This window comes from Sus scrofa, chromosome 1 (assembly GCF_000003025.6).
Source record: "Sus scrofa isolate TJ Tabasco breed Duroc chromosome 1, Sscrofa11.1, whole genome shotgun sequence".
In the NCBI taxonomy this organism is placed as follows: domain Eukaryota; kingdom Metazoa; phylum Chordata; class Mammalia; order Artiodactyla; family Suidae; genus Sus; species Sus scrofa.
Genome location: NC_010443.5, coordinates 28,704,545 through 28,731,268, shown reverse-complemented (window position 1 = coordinate 28,731,268; position 26,724 = coordinate 28,704,545). Strand labels below are relative to the sequence as shown.

The following is a 26,724-nucleotide window of genomic DNA, read 5'->3' as shown; positions in this document are numbered from 1 at the left end:
AAAGAAATCCATGCATCTTCAACCTCAAATCCCAATTCAAGCTCCATCCGCTCGACTTGGGAACTTTTCTACTCCCTTGCCTAAATGCATTCGTAGCCTCTGCAACTTTCTTGTTTTACCTATTTTATGTCTTTTAAAGTTTTACTTGCATATCTCCACAGTTCTCGAGATCTATTAGAATTAGGGTTTGGGCAGCAGTGGGATAGCCTGGAGCAGACCTCACAGGCCAAGTGGACTATCTGAAGAACTGTCTTTTGGGACATGAAGATAAAGGTCTATTTCAAGCATGGAGATCAGTCTGTGAGAAGAAGGAACAAGCACACACAATTAAAACGTCCATGAGAGGCTAAACTAAGACTGCAAGTTCCTCTAAGCAGAGGAGTGGCAAGGCAGGGCAACTGGGGGAATCTCGGAAGCAGGTTAAGAAGTCTTCACCCATAGAACACAGAAGAGGCAGCCGATAAGATAGCGGCAGACTTCTTTACATCTCCTCTGGCTGAGGCAGAATTAGTTCAAGGCTACTGGACAGGAACACACTCAAAGGTGGGGGCTGGGTAACTCCAGTTTCAAAGGTCAGCATGAGGCAGAGTCAGGAACACCGGTAAGCCACTGCATGTTAAAGGCTGTGTCTTTCATAGCATCTCACACAGTTCCTGACAGACTACAAATCTTGTTAGCTATCTGTCAGGACTCTGTGCTAATATTACAAATGCTTTCATTGCACTATATGTCTTTAGGTGGTAAATTTATATTAGCATCTTTCTAAATTCTTAAATCTGGTGAACTCCAAACAATGGATACTATTACACAGGTGGCATCTGCCCACAGACCAATTCCACGCCAAACCTTTCAAATGTATCCCTCACGGTTCCTGTACAGGCAGCCATCACCGTACATCCTTGCCGTATTTGAAACCAGAGTTTTACCAAGAACTGTTTTTGTTTCAGTTCACTGCAGCACAGGCTGTTCATTCACATCTAACCCAACTGTGAACTTTGGGGGCCTCCTCTTAGCTCTCCGCTGCTGATTTTAGGCTATTACACACTTTCAAAGCACTCCTCCTTGGGTGCCTTGACATCTGGCTATAACACCCTCCATTTATCTTTGTAGCTGTTATCTTCCAATCTTGTGGTCACTCTAACACAATGGTTCTCAGTACTGGCTGTACATTAAAATCACCTGGAAGGCTTTTGCAATCTACTCATGCCAAGGTCCCATTCTAGACCAATTAAATCAATTTGCAGGTGTGGAGACAGGCATTTGTTTCTTTAATTTCTCAGTTGACTTCGATGTGAAGCCAAGGCTGAGACACATCCTCCAACATAAGAATTAAGGACTCCAGCTCCTGGTTCACCCGAGTCCTCTTCATTTGGACACCTGCAACCATCCTGAAATTCTAACATCCAAGAGAACAACCTGTCCAATCCTCAGGGTACTGATGCTTGGCCAGCTTAATTCTGACAGCATGTCCTTTGATTTCACTCTAGCCTCTTATACACAACTTTGTGAATTTATCATAACCTCGAGCTGCGATTCCATGCCCTTTCCAACCTGGCTGATCCTCCACAGTGTGTCTCTAGTGACTGAGCAATGCTCTCCCATCTCTTATCCTCTACCTGCAATACCTCCAACCATACAGCGGACCAACTCTGCCCCTCACTGCTGAGCCCCAAATGCTGGGCACTACTGAGGAAAAGTTCAACTATGCAGAATGATGCCCCTGGATTTTTACGGTGTCCAAAGAGATATCAGTCAGGTCCCGCAAATGATCTGAACAATCTGAAGATAGGAGAAAGCAACTTAAAAACTCCATAGGGGATGGGTGGGCTCCAGGTTAGCTCCCAGGACTACTCAGGAATCTTTTTGTTTGTCCCCAATGAGATCTTGTTCCTGCAGGTGTTATAGGTACCCTAACAGCCATTATTCTTCCTCTTTCTCACTCCTATGACCCCCACATTTGAAGTGTACCTTCCTTTCTTTTTTGGAGAAGATGAAGATATCCTTAATTTCTAGACTTCCATGCTATCAGCATACCTGCATCCTCTTTCATGGTTACCTGTTTCAGAGGGCTAATGACTAACCTCTGCATGGCTGGGCAACCAACCAACCCTTCACTGAAGGAGGTTTGGCAGCATCTGTGACCTCTCCACTAGACACCAGTAGTACCCCTTTTTCTTGCAAATATCTGTAAAAATTTCTCCAGGCATTGCCAGATGTCTCCTGGGAGGCAAAATCACCCTCAGTGGAGGATCACTGCTCTAAGCCAAGACTGAGCTATAAACCTGTCTTTCTTTCCTTTTGTCTTTTTTTTTTTTTTTTTTTTTTTAGGACTGCACCAGCAGCATATGGAGGTTCCCAGGCTAGGGGCTGAATCAGAGCTGTAGACGCCGGCCTACGCCACAGCCACTGCAACACCAGATCTGAGCAGTGTCTGCAACTTAGACCACAGCTCACGGCAACGCTGGATCTTTAACCCACTGAGTGAGGCCAGGGATTGAACCTGTGTCCTCATGGATGCTAGTCAGATTTGTTTCTGCTGAGCCACGATGGGAACTCTTCAACCTGTCTTTCTAATAAAACCTGCTTCCTCTAACATCCATGTGTGCTGGTTTTATCTACCTTCAACCTAAACCTGTTCCCTGTCCTGACTCCTTCGCATAGCATTTTATGTGGTACTCTGGTACATCAGAGGTCATGTTACTCTAGTTCCTTTGGAGGAACCAGGTCTCCCTCTATCCACTGCATGACTTATTTCAAGGGGAGCTCTGGGGGGGTGACTTCCATGAGCTCACTTGCTGAGGCCATTCTACTCTTCAGTCCTGGTCATACCAGTGTCAATCCCTGACACCAGTGCCAAGGTACCAGGGTCCTCCTGACGGCCAAATGCTTACACAGCCAACTGATCGGCTGTTTCTGACACTTCTGACCACACTCTCCTTGAATTCTCTTTTCCTCTGGCTTCCAGGCGACTTCTTTTTTCTTCTGGTTCTTTCCTTTCCCTTTATTCTTTCTTAATCTCCTTCCCTTCACCTGACTGTCCCTTAAATACTAGTTAGGGTTCAGCTGGGATTCTGTCCTTGGTGGGCTTTTCTCAGGACCCTTTCTTCCTGTGCCTTCTCCGTGGTTACAAGCTTGATCTCTCCGGATATAACACACGGATACACTGACTCCTCCCTGCTTTATTATGAAGCTCTATCGTCTCTCAAATTATAACCCTGCATTTCTTGCTCCCTAGTGAATATTTCCACCTGGGGCACGACAGACATCCACGACAATCCATTACAGCCTGCTCGCGCCATTCCTTGCCTCCATCTCCCCAAATCTTGCTTATTCTTTTATTATTTCTGTGGAATTACTACCCATTCAGTTGTACCCAGGGCCTTAGCATAATCCTAGATTCCAACTTCACCAATCATATCCAATCAATCATAAAATCCTGGCAATTATACTTTATGAGCCCTTCCTTCCAGCACTACCAGTTCAGGCTTTTATATTTTGTTTCAATGGATTTAACCAATTTCCCTGCCCCAGGTCTCAGCTACCTCTAATGCATCCACTATGCTGCCATGAGATTAACATTTTTGTCCTGTAAATCTGTATGTGTCACTCCCTGGATTACCTTCTCCAGGGGATCCCCTCTGCCTGAAGGCTATGCTCTAAGCATCTTGGTGGAGCCACTCGGCCTGGCTCCTGTATTTCTCTTATCCATCTCCCCATCAGACCCCACAGTCCCCAAACACAACCCCATATCACACCTTACTCAAGTTATTCCCTCTGCTAGACTGCTTTTTCCTGAGGTCCTCTACCTAGCACACACTTTTTCATCCTGTAAGCCTGACCTCTGGTAGGAATTCTTACTGGACTCCCCAGGGCAGATTTAGGGGGTTCCTTCCTGTGCGTGCCCAATGTCTTGTGCACAGGTCTTCCTTCTGGAGCCTACTGCAGCCTACCCTCCTGCTTGCTGGGGTCTCACTCACCAGCCTGTGGCTGTTTAAGGGCAGGTGCCTTGCCTAGTCAATCTTATTTCAGTGAGGACAGTGTGCTCAGCAAGAAGCAAGTGCTCAATAAACACGGAGTGAATGATACAGGACAAAATCAACTGCCAAAAACTTCTACCATGACACAGTCTTTTTTAAGAAAAAAAAAATGTACACACCTGTCAGTTCACGGAGTCAAAAACAAGTTATTCAGTCTAAGGTAAGAGCTAACGTCACGTAACAGGTTAAATAATATATAAGGTGGTAGAGTATTTATTGAACTTTTCTACTAAAGCATTACCAACATCAGAATTCTGCCTAATATCCCTGAGTGAGCTGATGGCACAAGCTAAAAAACATTACTTTTCTTGGCTGATTTTGATCCCTTTTTATTTCAATCTGAAAACATTTACAATTACTAGCAAGTGAGAGGAATGCTCCAGGAAGACAGAACATCGTTATTGTGCGGGCTCCAGTGATTTTAGCATAAATGTGTATGCCTCAGGTGGGGCTCATGGCAGTGTCAGTATCGCAGCTACACAAACACATGGAGGTTGGAAAGGGTGAAACATGGAAAGTATTCAAGTTCCACTGCGCGTTCTCGTCCCATCACTTGGGCTGTGACCTGGGGGTCTACTTTAATCTCTCTGAGCCTCCTCAGTTTCCTTATCTGGAAAATGGCTATAATAATGTTTGCCTTACATATTACATAATGGTGGTGCCAATATGAGAAGAAATCATAATGTAAGCAATGAAGGATAGAAGCATGAAAAGTAATACTTCATCCCGAGAGCGTGAAAATCAGACAACATATAATACATATTCTTGAAAACATTTACCTTTTGAGAAGCTGAAAAGGCTTTTTCCATTTTGGCTTTTTCCTTAGGGGTTAAAGGAGGGGATCGCTCCTTTACCTCCGGAGGCAGTTCATGATAGAGAGCTGGAATTGAACAAAGAATTCAAGAAATCAAATTGAGGAGCACTGTTCCTTGGGGCAAAACAACAATGCAGGGGGCAGATATGGAACTAAAGACATTTAAAAAAGTAACTTTTATTGGAGGATAATTGACTTAGAAAGTTGGAGTTCCTGTCGTGGCGCAGTGGTTAACAAATCCGACGAGGAACCATGAGGTTGCGGGTTCGGTCCCTGCCCTTGCTCAGTGGGTTAACGATCCGGCGTTGCCGTGAGCTGTGGTGTAGGTTGCAGACGAGGCTCGGATCCCGCATGGCTGTGGCTCTGGCATAGGCCGGTGGCTACAGCTTCGATTTGACCTCTAGCCTGGGAACCTCCATATGCCGCAGGAGCGGCCCAAGAAATAGCAAAAAGACAAAAAAAAAAAAGAAAAAAAAATTATGTTAGTTTCAGGTGTACAGCAAAGTCAGTCAGTTATACATATATCTGTTTCTCTTCAAATTCTTTTCCCATATAGGTTACTATACAGTTTTGAGGAGATTTCCCTATGCTATACAGTAGGTCCTTGTTATCTATCAATTTTATATGTAGTAGTGTGTACATGTCAATCCCAACCCCTTAATTTATCCCCCCGCCCCCAACATTTCCCCTCTGGTGACCATAAATCTGGTTTCAAAATCTGGAACTAAAGACCTTGATATTTACTTCCTTGCCAGGAAGTAAATACAAGTTACCCAGCTCTTACTGTTAAGGCAATTTATAGACTTACATACTTGTTTTTTGTTTGTTTGTCTTTTTTTTTTTTTTAAGGGCCGCACCCTCTGCATATGGAGGTTCCCAGTCTAGGGGTCGAATTGGAGCCACAACTGCCAGCCTATGCCAGAGCCACAGCAATGCCAGATCCAAGCCGCATCTGCGACCTATACCACAGCTCACGGCAACGCCAGATCCCTAACCCACTGAGTGAGGCCAGGGATCGAACCTGCAACCTTATGGTTCCTAGTTGGATTCGTTTCTGCTGCGCCATGATGGGAACTCCTAGTCTTACATATTTGTTATCGAAAGAACATAATTTACGATTGGCAATTTTTGATGAGCAGGATTTCAGAAATGTGGAAAGTGTTATTTTCACTTACTATGTAAGTGTCATGAAGATGTTTATTGCATTTTATTTATTTATTTATTTTTTAATGGCTGTACCCTAGGCATATATGGAAGTTCTTGGACCAGGGACTCAATCCAAGCTGCAGCTGTGGCAACACTGGATCTTTTAACTCACTGTGCTGGGCTGGGGAGCAAACCTGTGTCTCTGCAGCAACCAAGCTGCTGCAGTCAGACTCTCATCCCACTGCACCACAGCAGGAACTCCTATTTCATTTTACCTTAATACCCATTTACCAAGAACCTGCTATATGTAAGGTTATCAGCCAGGTACTACTGGAGGAGATACAAAGGTGACCAAAGACAGTCTTTGCTCTCAAGGAGTTTACAATCTGGTCAGAGACAGATATGTCCACAAATTAACTATAATATAAAATAGCATGTAAAAGAAATAGAATGTGATATTATTCTAAAGAGAGATAATAACAAAGGCAAGTTCTGACGTGGGGGATGGGAAATGCTCAAAGGAAGAAGAAGGAGGTAAGCTAGACTGAAAAATAGGTAGGTTTGCCAGGTGGAGGTACAGATAAAGGATAACGTGAAGATGGTATGAAATAAATAAGCATGGGGCTGGGATGATACGGAACACAGAATCTACTCAATGTTGGATCTAAAATTCTTTTTTTTTTTTTTTTTTTTTTTTTTTGTCTTTTGTCTGTTGTTGTTGTTGCTATTTCTTGGGCCGCTCCTGCGGCATATGGAGATTCCCAGGCTAGGGGTTGAATTGGAGCTGTAGCCACCAGCCTACGCCAGAGCCACAGCAACGCAGGATCAGAGCCTCGTCTGCAACCTACACCACAGCTCACGGCAACGCCGGATCGTTAACCCACTGAGCAAGGGCAGGGACCGAACCTGCAACCTCATGGTTCCTAGTCAGATTCGTTAACCACTGCGCCACGACGGGAACTCCTGGATCTAAAATTCTTATAAGCTAATCTACACATGGCATTGAATACAAAAGTTATGTGAAAATTTTGAGGGGTTAAAGAGGAAATCTGTTTTGATTAAATGACTTGGGTAACCCTAAATTGAGAGAAAGTGCTAAAACACACCTGACGAAAATTCTAAAATTATGAGATATTAATGGGCTTTGTGTATGGGTTAATATTATTGGGCTTCTTTATTTTTTATTAGAAAGGATGTTACATGTGATTAAGGGAAGCTGAACAAGGTTTTTTGCCCCCCCCCCCCCAGTGGCTTAAGATACTAAGGGAATGTCCTTTGTGACAAAAGGGTACCAATATCTTCTACTGTGTCATTTTCTTAAAGGACATGGCTCTCAATTGAACGGTTGATAGAGATTATGTATGTACGTTCACACACACACACACACACACACACACACACACACACTCCCTTGGATCATTTGCTTTGAATTTCTGGCTTTAGATAAAGATAAAGGACAATTTCTCCTACTATTTTTAGAATGGAATATGCTGCTGACAGTCATTTTTCCTCTAATGTCAAAACTGGGCAGGTGAGTTTTTGTTAAATTCAGGTAAAAAGCAGGGTAAAAAGAAAGGAAAATAACCTCTGATGAAGTGAGAATTCAGTCATTCTCAGCTTTTCTGAAAGTTTTTTGGTTTGTTTTAGCCTTTATAAGGCTTTTTCAACAGGCAGTTGACTGATGCCAGAAGAAAACCTCAATTATTCTGAGATATAATAAAGAACTGTGGCCATTAAAGGATGGCCACTCCCTGAGACATGGAATTGATTTCTGTGTGTAGTCAGCAACCCTCCTCACTGCAGCATGCTTCAGAAGTTGCACACTGGTTATTATGGAAGAAAACCAAATTTTATTGAATCTTTAATCTCTTGTGGATCAAATATCAATAGCCTCTCAATATTTGCAAGTCTAAGAGGTTGTTTCCGCAAACAAGTTAACTTGATTGTAAAGTTTACACCTAATACCATCCTGCCTGGAAATACACGATCCTTTTACACAGTCAAGTGAAAAGATATTTTAAATGCTTCCTCTTGTATCTGGAAGAAACAATGGATTATAATATCTAGTTAAAATGAGAGATCTACTCCACAGTGACCAAGACTGTAGAGCAGCTCATGATTTAAGAACAGATGCTACTCCTGCAGAACTCCAGCTGTTGATCCTGAGGGAAGCTGTCACTGGGAAGGAGAAGGGACCAGCTTGGATTTCTAAGACGACCTAGAAGTTAGAGGCATGGGGTTGATGGGAGATGACTGTGGATTAACCTGTCCCGGAAATTCCTCCTACCATGCTGCCTTACATTTTCTCCATTGTGCATCCTCCTTTGAACATAAAAATATACCTCAGAGTTTAGGAGCAACGAGTCATTTACTAATCAGAGAAGAATTAACGCCGTGGCACAGAGGATATTAAGAATTTTGTAATGAGGAGTTCCCGTTGTGGCTCAGTGGTTAACGAATCCGACTAGGAACCATGAGGTTGTGGGTTCGATCCCTGGCCTTGCTCAGTGGGTTAAGGATTTGGTGATGCTGTGAGCTGTGGTGTAGGTTGCAGACGTGGCTCGGATTATGCGTTGCTGTGGCTCTGGCGTAGGCTGGCAGCTACAGCTCCAATTCGACCCCTAGTCTGGGAATCTCCATATGCCACGGGAACAGCCCCAGAAAAAGGCAAAAAGACCAAAAAAAAAAAAAAAAAAAAAAAAAAAAAAAAAAAAAGAGAGAGAGAATTTTGTTGTGAGAGAGAGAACTACTAGGTCACACTTTGGAGAGGAGGTGTCTGCTGAAAGTGGGAGACAAGCTAAGGAAAGGGGCGGCAATGAGACTTGGGGCTCCCAAGGAGAAAGCAAAGGCCCAGGTGCAGACCCCATAGCAGAAGGGGGCCCAAAAGAAATAATTTTATGAAGGTCCAGCCCAGCACCCAGGATTCATGGCAAAATTTCTCCTCCTTTCCCTCATCTCTTTTCCCCTCAAAATTCAGAACTTCGCTTAGAAATCAATGCTATGTTTGTTCAACCATAGTTTGGGTTAAGTGGGGCTTCAGAGACCAGCCTGAAGATCAACTATTATTTATAACAATTACTCTGCAGAAACAAAAGTCTTAACCATAGCTATTCAAAACATAGAGTGTTTTCTCAAGGACGCCTCTATGACATTTTAAATCAGAGCTGTATGATTTCAGTGTTTTTGGAAGAGAGCTTAGAGACGATGGAGCTCAACTTCTTCGCTTTACAGGAGGAAACGGGCATGTCAGTGTCAGCTGTCAGGCTGGGATTAGCAGGCAGTTCTCCTGAGCCCTGGAGAGCGTGCTTTTCCCACTACACCCTGAGGAGCTGCTGCTGTGAAGTGTTCTTCTGAAGAGGCACTGCTCCTGTCCTCCCCTTTCTTCAGTCTTTAAACGCTCTTGTTTCTAAGCCCTCTGTGTTAGTTCTACTTCTCCTTCAAGACCTGGTAGCCAATCTACAGCTTTCAGAAACTCAGATTTAGAATTTCTTCGCCAGGTCATTTTTTTTTTTTTTTTTTTTTTCCCATCCACAAATGAGGGCTTTAGTTTCCTTGAGAATGGAGTAAGCTACTGCAGTTTTGTTTGAACAGATATCAGCAAGGCCTGCAGATATGAGGGAAGTAAAAAGAATGGGAGCTGGGGAACAGAGGTTCTCTGGGTGCCTGTCAAGGAGAAAAGTCCATGTGGTGGGAGAGGTGACGTGAGTGAGTGAGTGAGTGTGCAGCTGATGGCAGGGACAATGACAAGGGGCTGAAGGAAGGTGGTAGCTAGATAGGCAGGCCCCCGGGGTGGAAGTCTATGAAGCAAATATTCCATTTCACAATGTAAAAGCTCGTGAGCGTATTAATGCCCCTCCTTTTCATTTTGTTGCATCAGGGAATGAAGGGCAATACCCATTGGTAAACATATGCAAAAGTTACAAGACAGTAGGTTCAAGGGTAGCAAATGATAAAATCTTGGACTATCAGTTATACCATATTAGTAAACCAGGAAGGGAGCATGAAACTTACTTTCACTAGCCACATGATTAGCTGGAAAATAACCTTCCTGTCCCTTTCCTACGCTGCCATACCACCAGTCTTCATTATCTTTGAAAAACACTCGGATAATGTCTCCGCGATGGATGGTTAGTTCATCTGATCGATTCGCTGTGTAGTCATAAAGCGCCACTACCTAAGAGAGAGATAAGACCACCACAGCTTTATCACAACTGTACCACAGAGAAAACCCCCAACATTCACTTCCTCTTGCAGAAGAGCAGCTGAAACCAAAGCAGTACTTTGGTGAGTCTGAGGCTGTCTCAAGGTTTGCTAATGGGATCAGCGGGGGTGGGAACACAGCAGGAGAAGCAAGATAAAAGACTGTGGGATTGAGAAATGGTTAAGAGCATTCAATACACTAAGATTAGCTTCAAAATAGCAGATGTTAATTTTTTTCTAAAGTAAATTACTTGTGAAGCAAATAAAAAAAGCAGCTCACACATCATTCTTAGAGTTGGTTCATACCACCTCTGGGTCGAATTCCCTGTGCTAAGAAGACGCATCTGAAAAAAAAATTCTTCAGAATGTCAACAATTTTACAAAAAAGAAAAAATTCAATGGAACAACCTGATTACCTAATTTCATGGTGATCCCCTGGGTCTACTGTTAATGTCTCTTTTTGAGATGAATTTCTACATAAACACAGGTTTTTGGTAGTTTATATCAACAGTCTAAATCTGCTATCTTTAAAAATACCTTTATAAACTTATTTTTACTAGATACAACTTTAAGAGGAAATGCCTTTCTATGAGAATCCTCTTTCTCTGCTTTGTTATAGCAGACACTCTATTTTTTCTTTTTAAAACCCAAATACAAAATGAATGGCTGCACAGGTACTTACAAATTCCTTACAGCAGTTACAAAAAGGAGGCAGACCTCAACCCATTTTAGAGGTGATGCAGTGTATAAAGTAGGACACGTTATGTCCCACTTTACACACTGATGAAGAAACTACTACTTTTTTCACTATGGAAATGGGATTTGAAAATTTATAGGTTACAAACTACATATGTAATGGAAAATTATCATTATATTCCTCTGCCTTTAGGTTGAGTACTGATGCATTCACTTAACAAGTATTTCCTGAAATTCTAATATGTCTGGTACAGAGCCAGGGGCTGACCATACAGTGATAAATAGATATTTCTAGAAGGAGTACCTCGCTTAGGTTTTGCAGGCGAATGAAGGATAGTCAGGAAATAGCCAGCTGAAGAGATGCAAAGAGTGTCTCAGGCTGACTGCACCCCATGTACGAAGAGTCCAGGGAAAAGAAACTGCAAATAGTTCAGTATGGTGGGAGCCTGGCATTAGAAGTAAGAAGCTCAAGAGAAGGGCAAGTGAAGCTGAGGCCTCAGGAGTAAGGAGGCACCAGACCAGCTACAATGAAAGGCCAGACCCAGAAGGTGGGAAGCAAGAATTCCTTAACAGCTCACAAAACTCTTTGTGGTACCTTTAAATTAATTCCAAACATGTATTAACAACACATTAACCAGGAGATTTTAATGGACAACTGGAATTAACTGCTGTCACTATACAATACAAGGGCAGTAATGACAATTCACTGAAATGGTAAAAATACAATTACTACTGAACTGCTTAGCACAGTCCCTAGTTTACAATATGCGATGTGGGATGCTATTTAACCTTCACAAATCTTTTATCACTCTCGGTATATTGATGCCAATTCCCTTGCGTAAAAAGTGGAATTTTTAACTTTCCCCTCTATTTTTTCTTCTTCGAACTTCTTCTGAATTCTCCTGAGTGGTAATATCACAGGAGAGGAAGGCTAATCAAAATGTTCTGAGTGCCTGTCATGTTCTGGGTCTCTTGCTAGTTGCTTATGTGAGTTATCTTAATCTTTACAACAATCCTGTGAAGGCATAAATTCTTACTTCCATTTTATAAATGAGGAATTTGATATATGGAGAAATTTAGTAACATGCCTAAACTAGAAAGTGGTAGAATCAAGACAAACTTGTATTTTTTTTTTTACTTTTTAAAAAAATGAAATATATTTTATAGGCTGTTTTTTTTTTTTTTTTTTTTTTTTTCCTGTCTTTTTAGGGCCGCACGCATGGCATATGGAGGTTTCCAGGCTGGGGTCCAATTGGAGCTGCAGCTGCTGGCTTATGCCACAGCCACAGCAATGCCAGATTTGAGCTGAGTCTGCAACCTACACCACCGCTCATGGCGACATTGGATCCTTAATCCACTGAGTAAGGCCAGGGATCGAACCCCGCGTCCTCATGGCTTCTAGTCAGGTTCATTATCACTGAGACACAATGGGAACTCCTATAGGCTAGCTTTTTTTTTTTAATTAAGGTTATATTGATTTATAATGTGATAATTTCTGCCGTATGAAGAAGTGATTGAGTTATAGACCGTCTTTGTCTCGGATCATTTGTCCTGGAACAAATATGGGAAAGAAGAATCAAAAAGGAAAGCAGGAAGGACAGGAGATCCTAATCACTCATGGACAATAAGACACATTTTTGGGCAGTAACTTGAACAGGTGGCTGTGCTGAGAAGACCAACTCCCCTTGATCACCTGCAGGCCCACTGTGCTCCTTTCACGACACCTGACACCAAGTCCCAGAAACTGAGTGGGGCTTTGTTCCTGCTCTTCTTCTTCCTAGTGTCCTGATAAAAAGGGAAGAGATACCAGGAGCACACGTGCACAAAGCAAAAGGGACTTCTGTTGTTTCAACCACCCAGTTAATGATATTTTGTTATAGCAGCCCTGGTAGTCCCACAACCTGATGGTCAGATGAATTGCATGTTACCAGTCTCTTACTGGCATTGCAAGTGGGCAATGCCTCGCGTGCATCCGTGTTAGGTCCTTCCCAGCTCACAGTACTGTGCTCCACACTCTTACAAGGCTATCTCCTGACACAGAAGCAATGTCCTTATCACCAAATTCCACAGCTACCATCCAAAGGAGGGTGATGGTTGGGAAGACTATACCCCCAAAGCAGTCTTGCTTTGTCACCATCATACCATTACTGACATTTAGGTGCAAAATTATTAGAGTCAGTGTGTTTCATATGCCAACAGCCCACGTGTTGGCAGTCAAGTTACTGAAGGCACATGACAAAAGTCATGTGGCTCATGAGAATCTGCGCTTATTCCAGTTTGTGTGTATGTGTTTAGGGCCACGTGTGTAGCATATGACGTTCCCAGGCTAGGGGATGAATTGGAGCTACAGCTACTGGCCTACACCATATCCACAGCAACAGAAGGATCCAAGCCGTGTCTTCGACCTACACCACAGCTCACACCAATGCTGGATACTTAACCCACTGAGTGAGGCCAGGGATCGCACCCCCATCCTCATGGATACTTGTTGGGTTTGTTACTGCTGAGCTACAACGGGAACTTCCTTAGAGCAGGTTTTCATCAATATGTTCTCCTCTTCTCAAGTGAAGACCACTTACTCTTCTGAGCATCACAGTAAACTTTGCATGTTTTAATTTAGCAGTGGATTCTGGACAAGTCATATCTTCCCCATCTCCAACTGGATTTTACTGTCATCTCACTGCTTTAGGATAAAGTAAAGCTCCATTGGAAGCTGTTATTCCCAAAAGACTGGAAGACACAATCCCGTGCAGAAGTTTGTTTTGAATTAATACCATTTTTATTTTTGCCTTATTCTGGTAGGTCTTGTTGCAGAAGATCTGTTTTGACCATTTTCTTGAGAAGGATCTTCTATAACATACCATTTTTTGCACATGGTGTGAAGGTATGACAGAATATCTTCAGCAATATGATCCAAATCTTGAGCTGACAGGGTGGTTATGAAATCTTTCATTAATCTTTTCAGACAGAAGTTTAAAAACATGGGTTTATGTGCACATGTTGGTAACGACAGACCTAGGCAATGAAATGTTCCACAAAATCCTCTTGGTCACATTTTGACCACTATTTACATATTTGAAAACAAGAGTTCCTTCCCTTTCTCAAAGCTGCTGAGTTGCTTGGGCACAATCATTCATGGAGGGAGTGGCAAGTTTTGCTTTTTTTTTTAACACATTTTGCGGTCTTCATAGTAGTCCTTGCTAGACACTATTTCTTGGTTTAAGCAGTCTGCCAGGCTGTTACTAGACATTTAAGTGAATTCCTCTTTGCATTGTCTTCTGAGAGATTTTTCATTGTTGCAGTTGACTCTGAAGAATTCTCAGTGGTTCCTGAAACCACTATACTGAAGGAACCTTAACTAGTATTGCTCAGCAGCAAAGTTCCATGCAATGTTACCTGTGATGCAATCCAAAAATCAATATTCATAATGGCCTCAAGTCATCACAAGATAAGTTATGTTGACTACATCATACACTTGAGTCCTTTCTCCTCCAAAACTGCTTCTGCTAGGTCCATAATCGTTGGGGAACTTCTCTGTGCTGGCCTGCAGCCAATGGAGCATCTGGATCCCACCCCCTTCCCTCTGCTTTCTACTTGCTTAACTTGATTTCAGAATTCTGGCCTCCAGAACAGTCAAAGAATAAATTACTTTGTTTTAAGCCACACCAAGTTTGAGGTAGTTTGTTAGAAGAGCCTTAGAAAATTAATACACATGAAGTTTACTTTGGTGAGTGCTGGATTTTCTTATATTCCTTTAAAGAGCATTGGACCTTTTTCTGGCAAGTAGTTGCTTGAGATCAGTTTGACTCTTTCCAGGTTTTCTTTAAGTTTTGTTTGGGCAGATTCAGGAAGACTTTACTCTAGGACTTAGTAAACTGCCCTACCAAAGGGGAAGTCTCCTGATAATTCTACCCAATGCCCCACATATTAGGAGGTTTTTCCATTCTGGCTGTCAGGACTGTTAATTATTCCCATTCTGATGGGCAGCCTACTAATTTCTAATGGTTCTTTCCTGATGGAGTTTTATCCCATGAGGGTACACATCAATACTCAGCTTTAGCTTAGTCTTTAGACTTATTAAGAGCATTTCTTATGGTTATTGGCAGGATTATTGTCAATTAACATAAAATGAAACAAAAATAACATCGTAGTAATTATTTTTTTGATGGAAGTCTTGTTACAGTATTTAGTGTACATTAAAATGTGTACATTTTTAATCTTCATGATAAATGCAGTTATGACCTTTACACTTTTTGGGATTCTTAAAGAAAGAACATCAAACTTTCATACAGAAATATTTAGGTTATACTTGTGCTCAAGTGACAACAAAACTGCTGTTCTTTTTTGATCCTACACATGTTCCCCTCTAGTATGGCCTATCTCTTGTATACTTGGAATGACTTTTGACTACATAGTTGGCTTTGTTATTTCACTACTCAGAATATACTAAAATAGAAGGCAACTTACATATAAGAACACTTAATAGGAGCAAAGGGAGAAGATACTTCTTTGTGCAGATTCCATAAAGACTAAGCAGGAATGTCAACGGTCTAAGCCAGGTAGTTTCATTTATACACTGGTTTTCACACAGTTACAACATGATGTGATTGTCGCTTTTTAAACCATGAAACCCCTGAGAGATTGTATCTTTTAGTCGAAATAAAATATTCATAGTAGATTGTAGCTTCAGATGTGTTTACTGCTTCTTGGACCTTTAGGGAAACATTCTTTTTTTTTTTAATTTTATTACAGTTGATTTGCAATGTTCTGTCAATTTCTGCTGTACAGCAAAGTGACCCAGTTATACATACATATATATACACACACACACACATATACACACACACACACACACACACACATTATTTTTCTCACATTATCCCCCATCATGTTCCATCACAAGTGATTAGATATAGGCCCTGTGCTATACAGCAGGATCTCATTGCTTATCCACTGCAAATGCGATAGTTTGCGTCTACAAGCCCCAAGCTCCCAATCCATCCCGCAAGCCCTCTCCCCCTTGGCAACCACAGTCTGTTCTCCATGTCATAAGTTTGTTTCTTTTCTGTAGGTAGGTTCATTCTATAGATAGCTTCATGAACTCATCTATAGGGAAACTTTCTTAGTGACTTTTATAGAATATTGAGGATAGGTTTTTAAAAAAAATCTCAAGTTTTAAAATGCTTCGTTATTTATAAGAGATGGGGGGTAGAGATGTAGCAAATCATGTGCTTTCTGAAAGAAATGAGCCATTTTCCCAGTCACTGGAGATGATTCTCACGTACTCAAACAACACTTTATATACATCCTATCCATTTTTTTTTTTAAACTGTATGTTTCTTTGGAGTTAAAATGGCTATGATAACCTCACCAAACACCTCAATCCCTGATGGGTTACAGTTGAACATACCACCTGGCAGCATGCTCCCATTTCGTTTGCTAGTTTCCATCCTTGTTCTAGACACATAGCTTCTCCTTTCGTATCTTTCAGTCTTGCTATGGTTTGGGATCACCTCAGAGATGAATCTGAGTGCCTATTAATATTAAGGGTATATTTCATGTGTATTTCTTAAGTTCTGGTACCTACTCCTCTTTCACATTTTGAAATGAGGCTAGATTTTCCACAGAGAAACATGTAAGAGGACATCAATCACTGGACAAGATAAAAGCCTCAGATGATCACAGTCTTCTTGTCTGCTCATTATCTCCCTCTTTAGCCACGTCATAGAGAACCAGGAGGTACTAGTTATGCCCTATGGTGACACTGACCATGTAGTAGTTGACGATAACAGGCACGAAATCCTCCAGGAAGGTGTTGGGGCATAGCCATGGGTAGGCATGCCTGCCCACTGCCCAGCTGCAACCACCACCCACCCAAGCATCACTATGCTGACCCATGAGCTATGCTGTGGCTGGCCAGCCTCTAGACATGGTCTCCCCACCTCCGCCAGTCTCCCCATTGGCTAAGCCTGCCTGCTGCCCCCTTGTAATTATTTATCAAGTAAAATAAAATAAATTTCAAGAAAGTCTCACTTTTCAGTTATGTCAAGGAATATTTGGTCTTTAGAATTAAAAAAAAGAGCAGATTTAAAAAGTTAGTAGAAAATCAAATTTAACAGTAAATCCTGAATTGTATAAAAGCACATTATTAAACATTCAAATGACTCCTTTACTAAGAGTGACATTGGGACTACATTTCATTTCATGGAAAGAATGAAAAAACCTATAACCTTATTTCTAGCATCATGTGGTAGAAATATAATCTCTTATGATTATTTCCATGAACACTAAGTAAGACAACTCTAAAGATATACATAAAAAAGAAATCAAAGTCCTGTTATTTTTAACTGATCTTATCTGGGTAACAATAGATTGAGAAAATAGAGATAAAGTAAGTAATTACAGTTTATTTTCTCTGTTCCTAACCGTTCCTACCCTGTTATATAATGCTAGTACATGTGAACCTAAACACATCATCAAGCAAATATTTGAAAACACTTAATTCCAAATACTTTCTGGTAAAGTAACTACTAAGGATAATGAAGGAATACCCAAGTAGGAATCAAGACAGTGAGTTTCCAGTCCTTTCTGAGCTTCGGAGGTTAAAATACATCACAAAACACTCAAATTGGATGTCTGTAAACTAAGAGGTTTGGACCAGAGGCTAGGCGTATACTTGCCAGTTTTAAAATTCTATTATATCGGATATTGAATAACTACTCCAAAAGAATAGCATCCACAGATTTTAAAAGTAAATTCAAAATACTAATTTGTTGGGTGATAGTGAGACTATATTATTTGCGATCATACATGAATTAGAAAAGCTTGTTTGTTACAACACCACACAGGAAAAGCCTCCTAGTAATAATTAAAGAATAGTGGTGATAAGGCACGTCTCTGTAATTCACCATTTGGAAATACTTCTTTCTTCTTTGACAAAGAGGACTGATTTAACTTTCGGATTTCACAAATAAAGCTACTCATTTTATATGATGATTGCTATCAATTAAACCCCTTCTTACTGGAAAGCACAAGTCACATAACTTGGTTATTCTGAATCATTAGTGCTCATTGAAAAAGGCTCTAAAACATATCTTTGTTACTGGTTATAGCCTAAAAAAAAAAACAAAACAAAACAAGAGAATGCAGACCCTTATAGTCTGGACTACAGTTTTTTTTTGTTAGTAAAGAAATAGGGGAGTTCCCGACGTGGCGCGCAGTGGTTAACGAATCCGACTAGGAACCATGAGGTTGCAGGTTCGGTCCCTGCCTTGCTCAGTGGGTTAAGGATCCGGCGTTGCTGTGAGCTGTGGTGTAGGTTGCAGACGCGGCTCGGATCCCGCGTTGCTGTGGCTCTGGCGTAGGCCAGTGGCTACGGCTCCGATTAGACCCCTAGCCTGGGAACCTCCATATGCCGAAGGAGCGGCCCAAAGAAATAGCAAAAAAAAAAAAAAAAAAAAAGAAATAATAGCGTAATTTTTTTTTTCTTTCCTTGAGAGGGATAGCAAAAGGAGGATTATGAATCATTGGTTTAGATTAGGGTGCTCAAAGTGTGGTCTCGAGATCATCAGTGGCAACATTACCTGGAAACTGGTTAGAAATGCAAATTCTAGGGCCCTATTCCAGACCAAATGAAACCATATATTCTGGGGTTGAGCCCTAGTAATCTGTTTTAACAAGCCTGCCAGGTGATTCTGATGTGCTTAAGGTTTAGTTAACTTTATTTCAATGACTTACTTTAGGCAACATGTGCATTTATTTTCTGTACATTTCAAGTGTGCAACTGCATGGATGAGAAACCTAATTTAAAACAGAAAACCAAAATCTTGTAACAATTTGTTACTGGCAAAACTGAAAAAAGGAAACCTGTTCCTCCTTTCCTATTAGTTTTACTTATCTTTCTTAGTTTCCCTTGGCTCACCAAAATGCTGACTAGCTCCAGATTTGAGTAATTTAACATCTACTTCATAATTTTTTTCCAAAAAGCTCATGCTCAAACTGCAACTAGGAGTCATAGTAAACATTTCTTAGGTTTACCTACAGCCTCTCAAGGATTAGTGAAAATTTTAAAATAGAAAAGCAAGCAAAATTGAAAGATTAAATCTGTTCATCCAGCAATAAGTATTAGACACATACTGGTGCCTGAGCTACTTTTACTGACTGGGGAGAAAGCAGTGAACAATTCCTGGTCTAGGGAGATCCCATTTTATTAGCTGTTTCATTGTTTCTGTTCTGGTGGCCTTTCTCAAAAAAAGGATACTTTTAATATTTGTACAAGGTACTGTGCTGTTTTTCTACTTTTAAGCTGCCTATAAGAAACATTAGGGTGCATGATGATACTGAATATTAAATTAATAAATTTATGAATTACTTCAGAAAAGCATAATAACTTTCTTTAAATTATTTTAACATACCATGAGCTATAAATAAATATAAAATCAGTTAAAAAAACTAGATGAAGACAATATTTTCAAACAAAAATAAATTCAAGTATTTGCAAACAACATATTATTCACAGTTCATACAGTTTAGTAGATGTAGTATAATTTAACTGTAGTATAATACTATAATTTTATACTTCATAGTTAAAAGCAGTGACTTATAGAGATTATATACAACCTATATAATTTTCAACCTGTTGCATTTATAACTTGTTTTTGTTTTCCTGTAGATGCTACTTTTCTGATACTTCCTTTCCATTGCCACATTATTATGAGAGGTAGTAAAACATTTTTTAAAAACAGTAAACACACGAATTTTTATTTTATAAATAGTAAAATAAAAATTAGTGGTTTAAGAATATAAACACATGAATATATAAATAAAAAACTTAAAAAATAAACATAGATAAATAAGTTGGAAAAGGGTCTTCAAACAGACTTGTATTATTGCAAAATTATTTTGGAAAAGCCTATTCTAATATTGAACAGGCATGTACAGAACTCAAAAATGTCTGTATGAGCTACAATTTCCATTTCTTTTTTAGAGAAAGGTATGGGTGTATTTCTTCATGCTTAAAAACACATAATAGAGATAAGAGACCCATCACTTAAAAATAACATAAGGTCTGGAGACAAGTCTTTTTGAGAATGAAGTCAAATCTTTTTAGTGCTTAATGGCATCTTCAGGATTTCCTAGGCACCAGCTGTAAGTGCAAAGAGATGTAGTACTTGGTATTTTAAGACAAGCTGTACAGAAATTTCTGAGAACTACTTAAGAGCACTTCTAAGGGCATTTGTTAAATTTATTAACAGACTTCATTAAGTTTATAAGTCTATTTCTAAAAAGACGAACTGATTAGTAATATATAATAAACAGATTTTTTTTTCCCCCTATAGCTGCACCCATGGCATGCGGGAGTTCCCGGGCTAGACGATGAATTAGAGCTGCAGCTACCAGCCTACACCACAGCCACAGCAACACCAGATCTGAGCCGCATCTGCGACCTATGCTGCAGCTTGTGGCAATGCCGGATCCTTAACCCAATGAGAGAGGCCAAGGATTGAACCTGCATCCTCATAGACATGATGTTGGGTTCTTAACCTACTAAGCCATAATGGGAACACCCTATAATAAATATCTTGAGTGTATGCTAAATAATATATATATATATATATATATATATATGTAATTGTACACAGGATGGGAAATATAAATAAATGCAGCATAAAGTTCTTGATCTGAAGATGCTTAAGATACAATGAAGTAGGAGTTCCCATCGTGGCTCAGTGGTTAACGAATCCAACTAGGAACCATGAGGTTGCGGGTTTGATCCCTGGCCTTGCTCAGTGGGTTAAGGATTCGGCATTGCTGTGAGCTGTGGTGTAGGTCACAGACAAGGCTCGGATTCCGTGTTGCTGTGGTTCTGGTGTAGGCCGGCGGCTACAACTCCGATTAGACCCCTAGCCTGGGAACCTCCATATGCCGCGGGGGAGCGGCCCTAGAAAAGACAAAAAGACAAAAAAAAAAAAAAAAAAAAAAAGATACAATGAAGTAAAATTCAGTTTCAAATATTATATACTTAAAAACCCAAAGTTTAATTCACTAGTTCTAAAACAAGTACATAAATCTGTTTATTTTTTTCTCAGCATCAATGTACATATCAGAGAAATGTCTGTACATCTTTCTGGATGTATCTAGAAATATATGTATCTACCACTTATTTAATGCTTGGTATTTATCAGCCATGTGCTAAACAAGCATTTACACTACACACACACACAAGGAATTATTATTTGTCTAAATCACAGTTTGGCAGATTCTAGATGTTAGCAAGTTTGCTTTTCTCCTAAATCTATGCTCTTAATTACTAAGTCTACACATTTAAGCTGAAGTTAGAAATTTTTATGGAACCAAGTAAATATGTCTGCTTGGTTCACTGCTTATGAATTTTGCTAAGATTGCACCAAAAGAAGGATGTTTAAGACTTGGTATTTTTTGCAAATCAAAACTACCATGAGATACCACCTCACACCAGTCAGAATGGCCATCATTAATAAATCCACAAATAACAAGTGCTGGAGGGGCTGTGGAGAAAAGGGAACCCTCCTGCACTGTTGGTGGGAATGTAAACTGGTACAGCCACTATGGAGAACAGTTTGGAGATACCTTAGAAATCTATACATAGACCTTCCATATGACCCTGCAATCCCACTCTTGGGCATCTATCCGGACAAAGCTCTACTTAAAAGAGACACATGCACCCGCATGTTCATTGCAGCACTATTCACAATAGCCAGGACATGGAAACAATCCAAATGTCCATCGACAGAGGATTGGATTCGGAAGATGTGGTATATATACACGATGGAATACTACTCAGCCATAAAAAAGGATGACATCATGCCATTTGCAGCAACATGGATGGAACTAGAGAATCTCATCCTGAGTGAAATGAGCCAGAAAGACAAGACTATAGATATTTTCTAATTATACAGAAGATACCCAAAGATGATCAAAGTACTTTTCTCATATTGGCTTCTCAGTCACAAGTTGCTGAGACCATCAAACTAGGAAGTTGCATAGTTACAACTGAAATTAGGCCAAGGTGACAGCTCACATGTATACTAACATGTGTCCATCTGATCACTGCAGTTTATATTTAAGAGTGGAAGGAATTACTAAAATGACCACAGGCAGAGTTAATTTGGAAAGGCTTTGGAAAGGAATCTTGAGTAATAAATTAAAGGGAAAGAGAGCAGCTTTTTAGGTTGCCAACAGTCAGTCATCAATAATTAACTGCTCATCTTATTTAAATACTGAAGCTTATCTATTTCTAATTCTAACATTAATCCAAATATTCCAGGAAAAGCTCATATACCCACACATGAGCATTTGGTTTAGCATGGAAGAAGACAAGAATATAAAAACAGAAGGATAATGAAGAAGCTTGATGGAAAATGTTCCTTTAGCATATAATTCTGATTGTGATACATACAGAGATACAGACAGTAAAATAAGAGGCTCTAAAATCATTCAAACATTATTTCAAATGGCAAAATAGAAACAGCAAACAGAATTTTTAAGAAGTAAACATAAAACTTTGAGATTAAGATCAGCTGAGTGGAGGGGAAGCGCTACTGGAACAGAAGAGTAATGAAAATCGGCTCCTCCATAAAATTAAGAAAACTGTCAAAAACTGTCAAAATCAATTTTTTAAGAACTCTGAAAATTAGTCAAAGGACTGCAACTCAGAGGATATATTCAAGAAAAATAGTTGAATCTCATAGATTCTTTTTTTTTTTTTTTCTTTTTAGGGCTGCACCCATGGCTTATGGAAGTTCCCAAGTTAGGGATCAAATCAGAGCCGCAGTTGATGGCCTAGACCACAGCCACGGCAGCTCCAGATCTGAGCCACATCTATGACCTATGCCACAGCTTGCAGCAACACCTGATCCTTAACTCACTGAGTGAAGCCCGGGATCGAACCTGCATCTTCATAGATACTAGTTGGATTCTTAACCTGCTGAGCCACAACGGGAACTCCTGAATCTTGGTTAAAAACATCCATCTTTGTGGAATTTTAACCTGCCTTATTCCCATTACTCTCTTGTCAGCTCCATGACAGATTTAAAAACCAACAGACTCACAACTATGGTAATTGGGAAAACTATCAGGTTAGCAGTCACTGGAAAGGGAGACTTGGTTCAAAGTGCCCATAAATTACCATCTCCAGAGAAGTACCACTATATGACCTAGGCAGCAGCCTGAAAAAGCTTCATTCTCAGGGGCTGTCTTTATCTGATGTGACTGAGAGTCAGCTCTTTGAACAGCTGTATTCTTTGGGCATTTGTCAAAAAACAATCAGTGGAAACTTAGGGAGTGATACAAGTTAGGGCAAATAAGGAACCTACCAAAAAATTAAAAGGAACAACTGGGAAATAATATGTTTTATATGGTATAGTGAAAAACACTAATCAATTCCTAAAAATCTAGAAGGCCATGAGCATGTGCAAGACTTTGTCTATGCCCAGGAAAGACCAGAAAAGGCTCTAATTTTTCACCTCTGGCTGACTTTGTTAGTCTATGCAAGCATAAAATGAAATAGAATTGTGGTAGAGTTATAAACTGCATACCGAAGCACTAAAAACATGTCCTGATACACATATATAGCCCTTTGGAAAAGGTTTCAGGTACTTAAGGAAATCTCTGTCCAATCATTAGCTGACCATTAAGCTAAACAAGCAAACATGTCAGTGGTTGCACCATACAAAAAAATATAGACTTTAAAGAATTATTTAGGAACGTCCCTAACTAAAAAAATAGTAAATAATGGTAATAAAAACAAAACAAAAGACCCCCCATGAAAACAAACAAACAAAAAGAGAGACGAATGAAGGTAGAGAATCTGATTTCTAGGTGTGACACATTATATTATCTCAAATGTCCAGTTACAAGACACGTTAAGAAACAGAAAAGTTAACACTAGTAGGAATCAAAGAGTAGAACTTGTCCCTGAGAAACCCAGATGTTAGATTTACTAGACAAAGATTTTAAAACAGTGTATGTATGTTTAAAGACCCAAAGGAGACCATATCTAAAGAATTAAAAGAAAATATGAGAATGCTATCTCAGAAAGTTGAAAATATCAATAAAAAGACAGAAAGTACTAAAAAACATAGAAATTCTGGAATTGAAAAGTACAACATTTACTAGAAGGGCTCAACAGTAGATGTGAAGTGGCAGAGGAAAGAATCAGTGAACTTTTAAGATAATTAAGATTATCTGGTCTGAAGAACAGAAAGAAAAAAGAATGAAGAAAAAAAGCCTCAGACATTTATGGGCTCTGATCAAGTGTACCAACATATGCATAATGGGAGACCCAGAAGGAGAGAGGAAGGAGGAAGAAAGAATATTAGAAGAAATATTGGCCAAAATTTCCCAAATTTGATTAAAAAGTTAATCTGAACATCCAAGGGCCTACACAAACCCCAAGTAGGAAAACTCAAAAAGAGCCACACCTAGACATATCATGGCCAAACCACTGAAAGCCCAAGAATCTTAAAAGCAGCAAAAGAAAAATTACATCACATAGAAGGAATTCTCAGTAAGATTAACAATAGATTTCTCATCAGAAATCTTGGGGAGTTCAGAAGTTAGGGAGATGATGCTTTCAACATTCGGTGTGGAAAGAAGACTCGACTTATTATTCAATATCTAGTAAACTACCCTGTAAAAAAGAAGAAATTAATACATTCCCTGATAAATGATAACAGGGAGTTTGTTGCTAGTGGAATTCCCTTCAAGAAAAACTAATGAGAGTTCTTTAGGCTAAAACAATAGGGCACTTGGCAGTAACTCAAATCTATATGAAGAAATAAAGAGCACTGATAAAGGCAATTACATAAGTAAATACCAAGGACAGTATGAATGTCCCATTTTGGAAACTCTTCACCTGATTTAAAAGACAATTTTGGCTACTGTGAATAGTGCTACACTCAAGCAGAGTTTTTTCCAGATATATGCCCAGGAGTGGGGTGGCTGGGTCATATGGTAGTTCTATGTATAGTTTTCTAAGGTCACCTATGATGGAGCATGATAATGTGAGGAAAAAAAAATGTATACTTGTATGTGTAACTGGGTCACCATGCTGTACAGTAGAAAATTGACAGAACACTGTAAACCAGCTATAATGAAAAAAAATCAAAGTATTTAAAAAAATAAAAGACAACTTTGTAAGGAAATAATTACAGCAATATGTTGGTAGGCTTACAATGTATAATGATGTAATTTATATGACAAAAACAGTGCAAAGAAGAAGGGAAAAGGACTGTATTAAAATTTATCTATACTATTGAAATTAAATTGGTATGAACCCAGATTAAATTGTTTTAAGATGTTAATTGTAATTATCAGGGTAACCACTAAGAAAACAACTCAAGTAAACACACAAAAAAGGGATTTCAATTGATATATTAAAAATATTATTTTAATTGAAAAAAGTGAATAATGAAAGAGGAAAGGAACAAAAAATATATCATACAAAAAGAAAAAAAAAAACCCAGGAGTTCCCTTGTGGTGCAGTGGGTTAAGGATCTGGTGTTGTCACTACAGCAGCTTGGGTCACTGGTATGGCGTGGGTTTGGATCCCAGGCCTAGGAACTTCCACATGCAGAGAGTATGGCTAAAAAAAACTCCCAAACCAAAAAATCAAAACCAAATTTCATATGTAAATTTCTTTTCAGTAATTAATTGTAGATGGATTGAGCTCTCCAAAAAAGAAAAAAAAAAAAAGCAGAGATTATCAAAATGGAAAAAAAAAAAAAAAAAAAAAAAAAAAAAAAAAAAAAAAAAAAAAAAAAAGGCATGACCAAACTATCTGCTATCTATAAGAGGAACATTTTTAGACTAAACAGAAGGATGAAAAAGATATACCATGCAAACAGAAAACAAAAGAGAGCTGGAGAAGCTATTCTGTTATCAGTCATAGGAGGATTTAAAACAAAAACTGTCAGTAGAGATGAAGACATTTTTAAATGATAGAAGGGTCAATCAAAAGGAAATCATAACTAAGTATGAATATATATGCATTTAATCAGACTAAAAATACATAAGGCAAACCACAGAATTGAAAGGTGAAAGAAAATTCAACAACAGTTGTTGAGACTTCAATACTTCACTTTCTATAATGAATAGAACTAGGCAGGTCAACCTGAAAACAGAAGACTTGATCCACACTCAAAACCAACTAGATCTGGTACAACCACTATGGGAAAAAGTGTGGAGGTACTTCAGAAAACTAAATAAAGAACTACCGTATGACACAGCAATCCCACTCTTGGGCATCTATCTGGACAAAACTTTCCTTGAAAAAGATACATACACCCCTGTATTTATTGCAGCATTATTCACACTAGCCAAGACATGGAAACAACCTACATGTCCATCAACAGATGAATGGATTAAGAAGATGCAGTATATATACATAATGGAATACTACTCAGCCATAAAAAAGAAACAAAATAATGCCATTTGCAGCAACATGGATGGAACCAGAGGCTCTCATACTAAGTGAAGTAAGTCAGAAAGAGAAAGAAAAATACCATGGTATCACTTATATCTAGAATCTAACATACGGCACAGACGAACCTATCTATAGAAAAGAAACAGGAGTTCCTGTCGTAGCTCATGGAAATGAATCTGAGTGGTATCCATGAGGACGCAGGTTTGATCCCTGGCCTCACTCAGTGGGTTAAGGATCCAGTGTTGCCATGAGCTGTGGTGTAGATTACAGATGTGGCTCAGATCTGGAATTGCTGTTGCTGTGGCGTAGGCCAGCAGCTACAACTCCATTTCGACCCCTAGCCTGGGAACTTCCATATGCTGCAGGTG

The 26,724-nt window shown here is 39.6% G+C and overlaps 1 protein-coding gene across 1 annotated transcript in view; it reads right to left on the bottom strand.

Annotated features, from left to right (window-relative positions):
* AHI1 (Abelson helper integration site 1) overlaps positions 1–26,724 on the bottom strand; it is a 194,193-nt gene that overhangs the window by 29,203 nt on the left and 138,266 nt on the right. Inside the window, 2 exon segments of the mRNA XM_003121183.6 lie at positions 4,817–4,917; positions 10,009–10,171. Coding sequence (XP_003121231.4) covers positions 4,817–4,917; positions 10,009–10,171 — 264 coding nt within the window.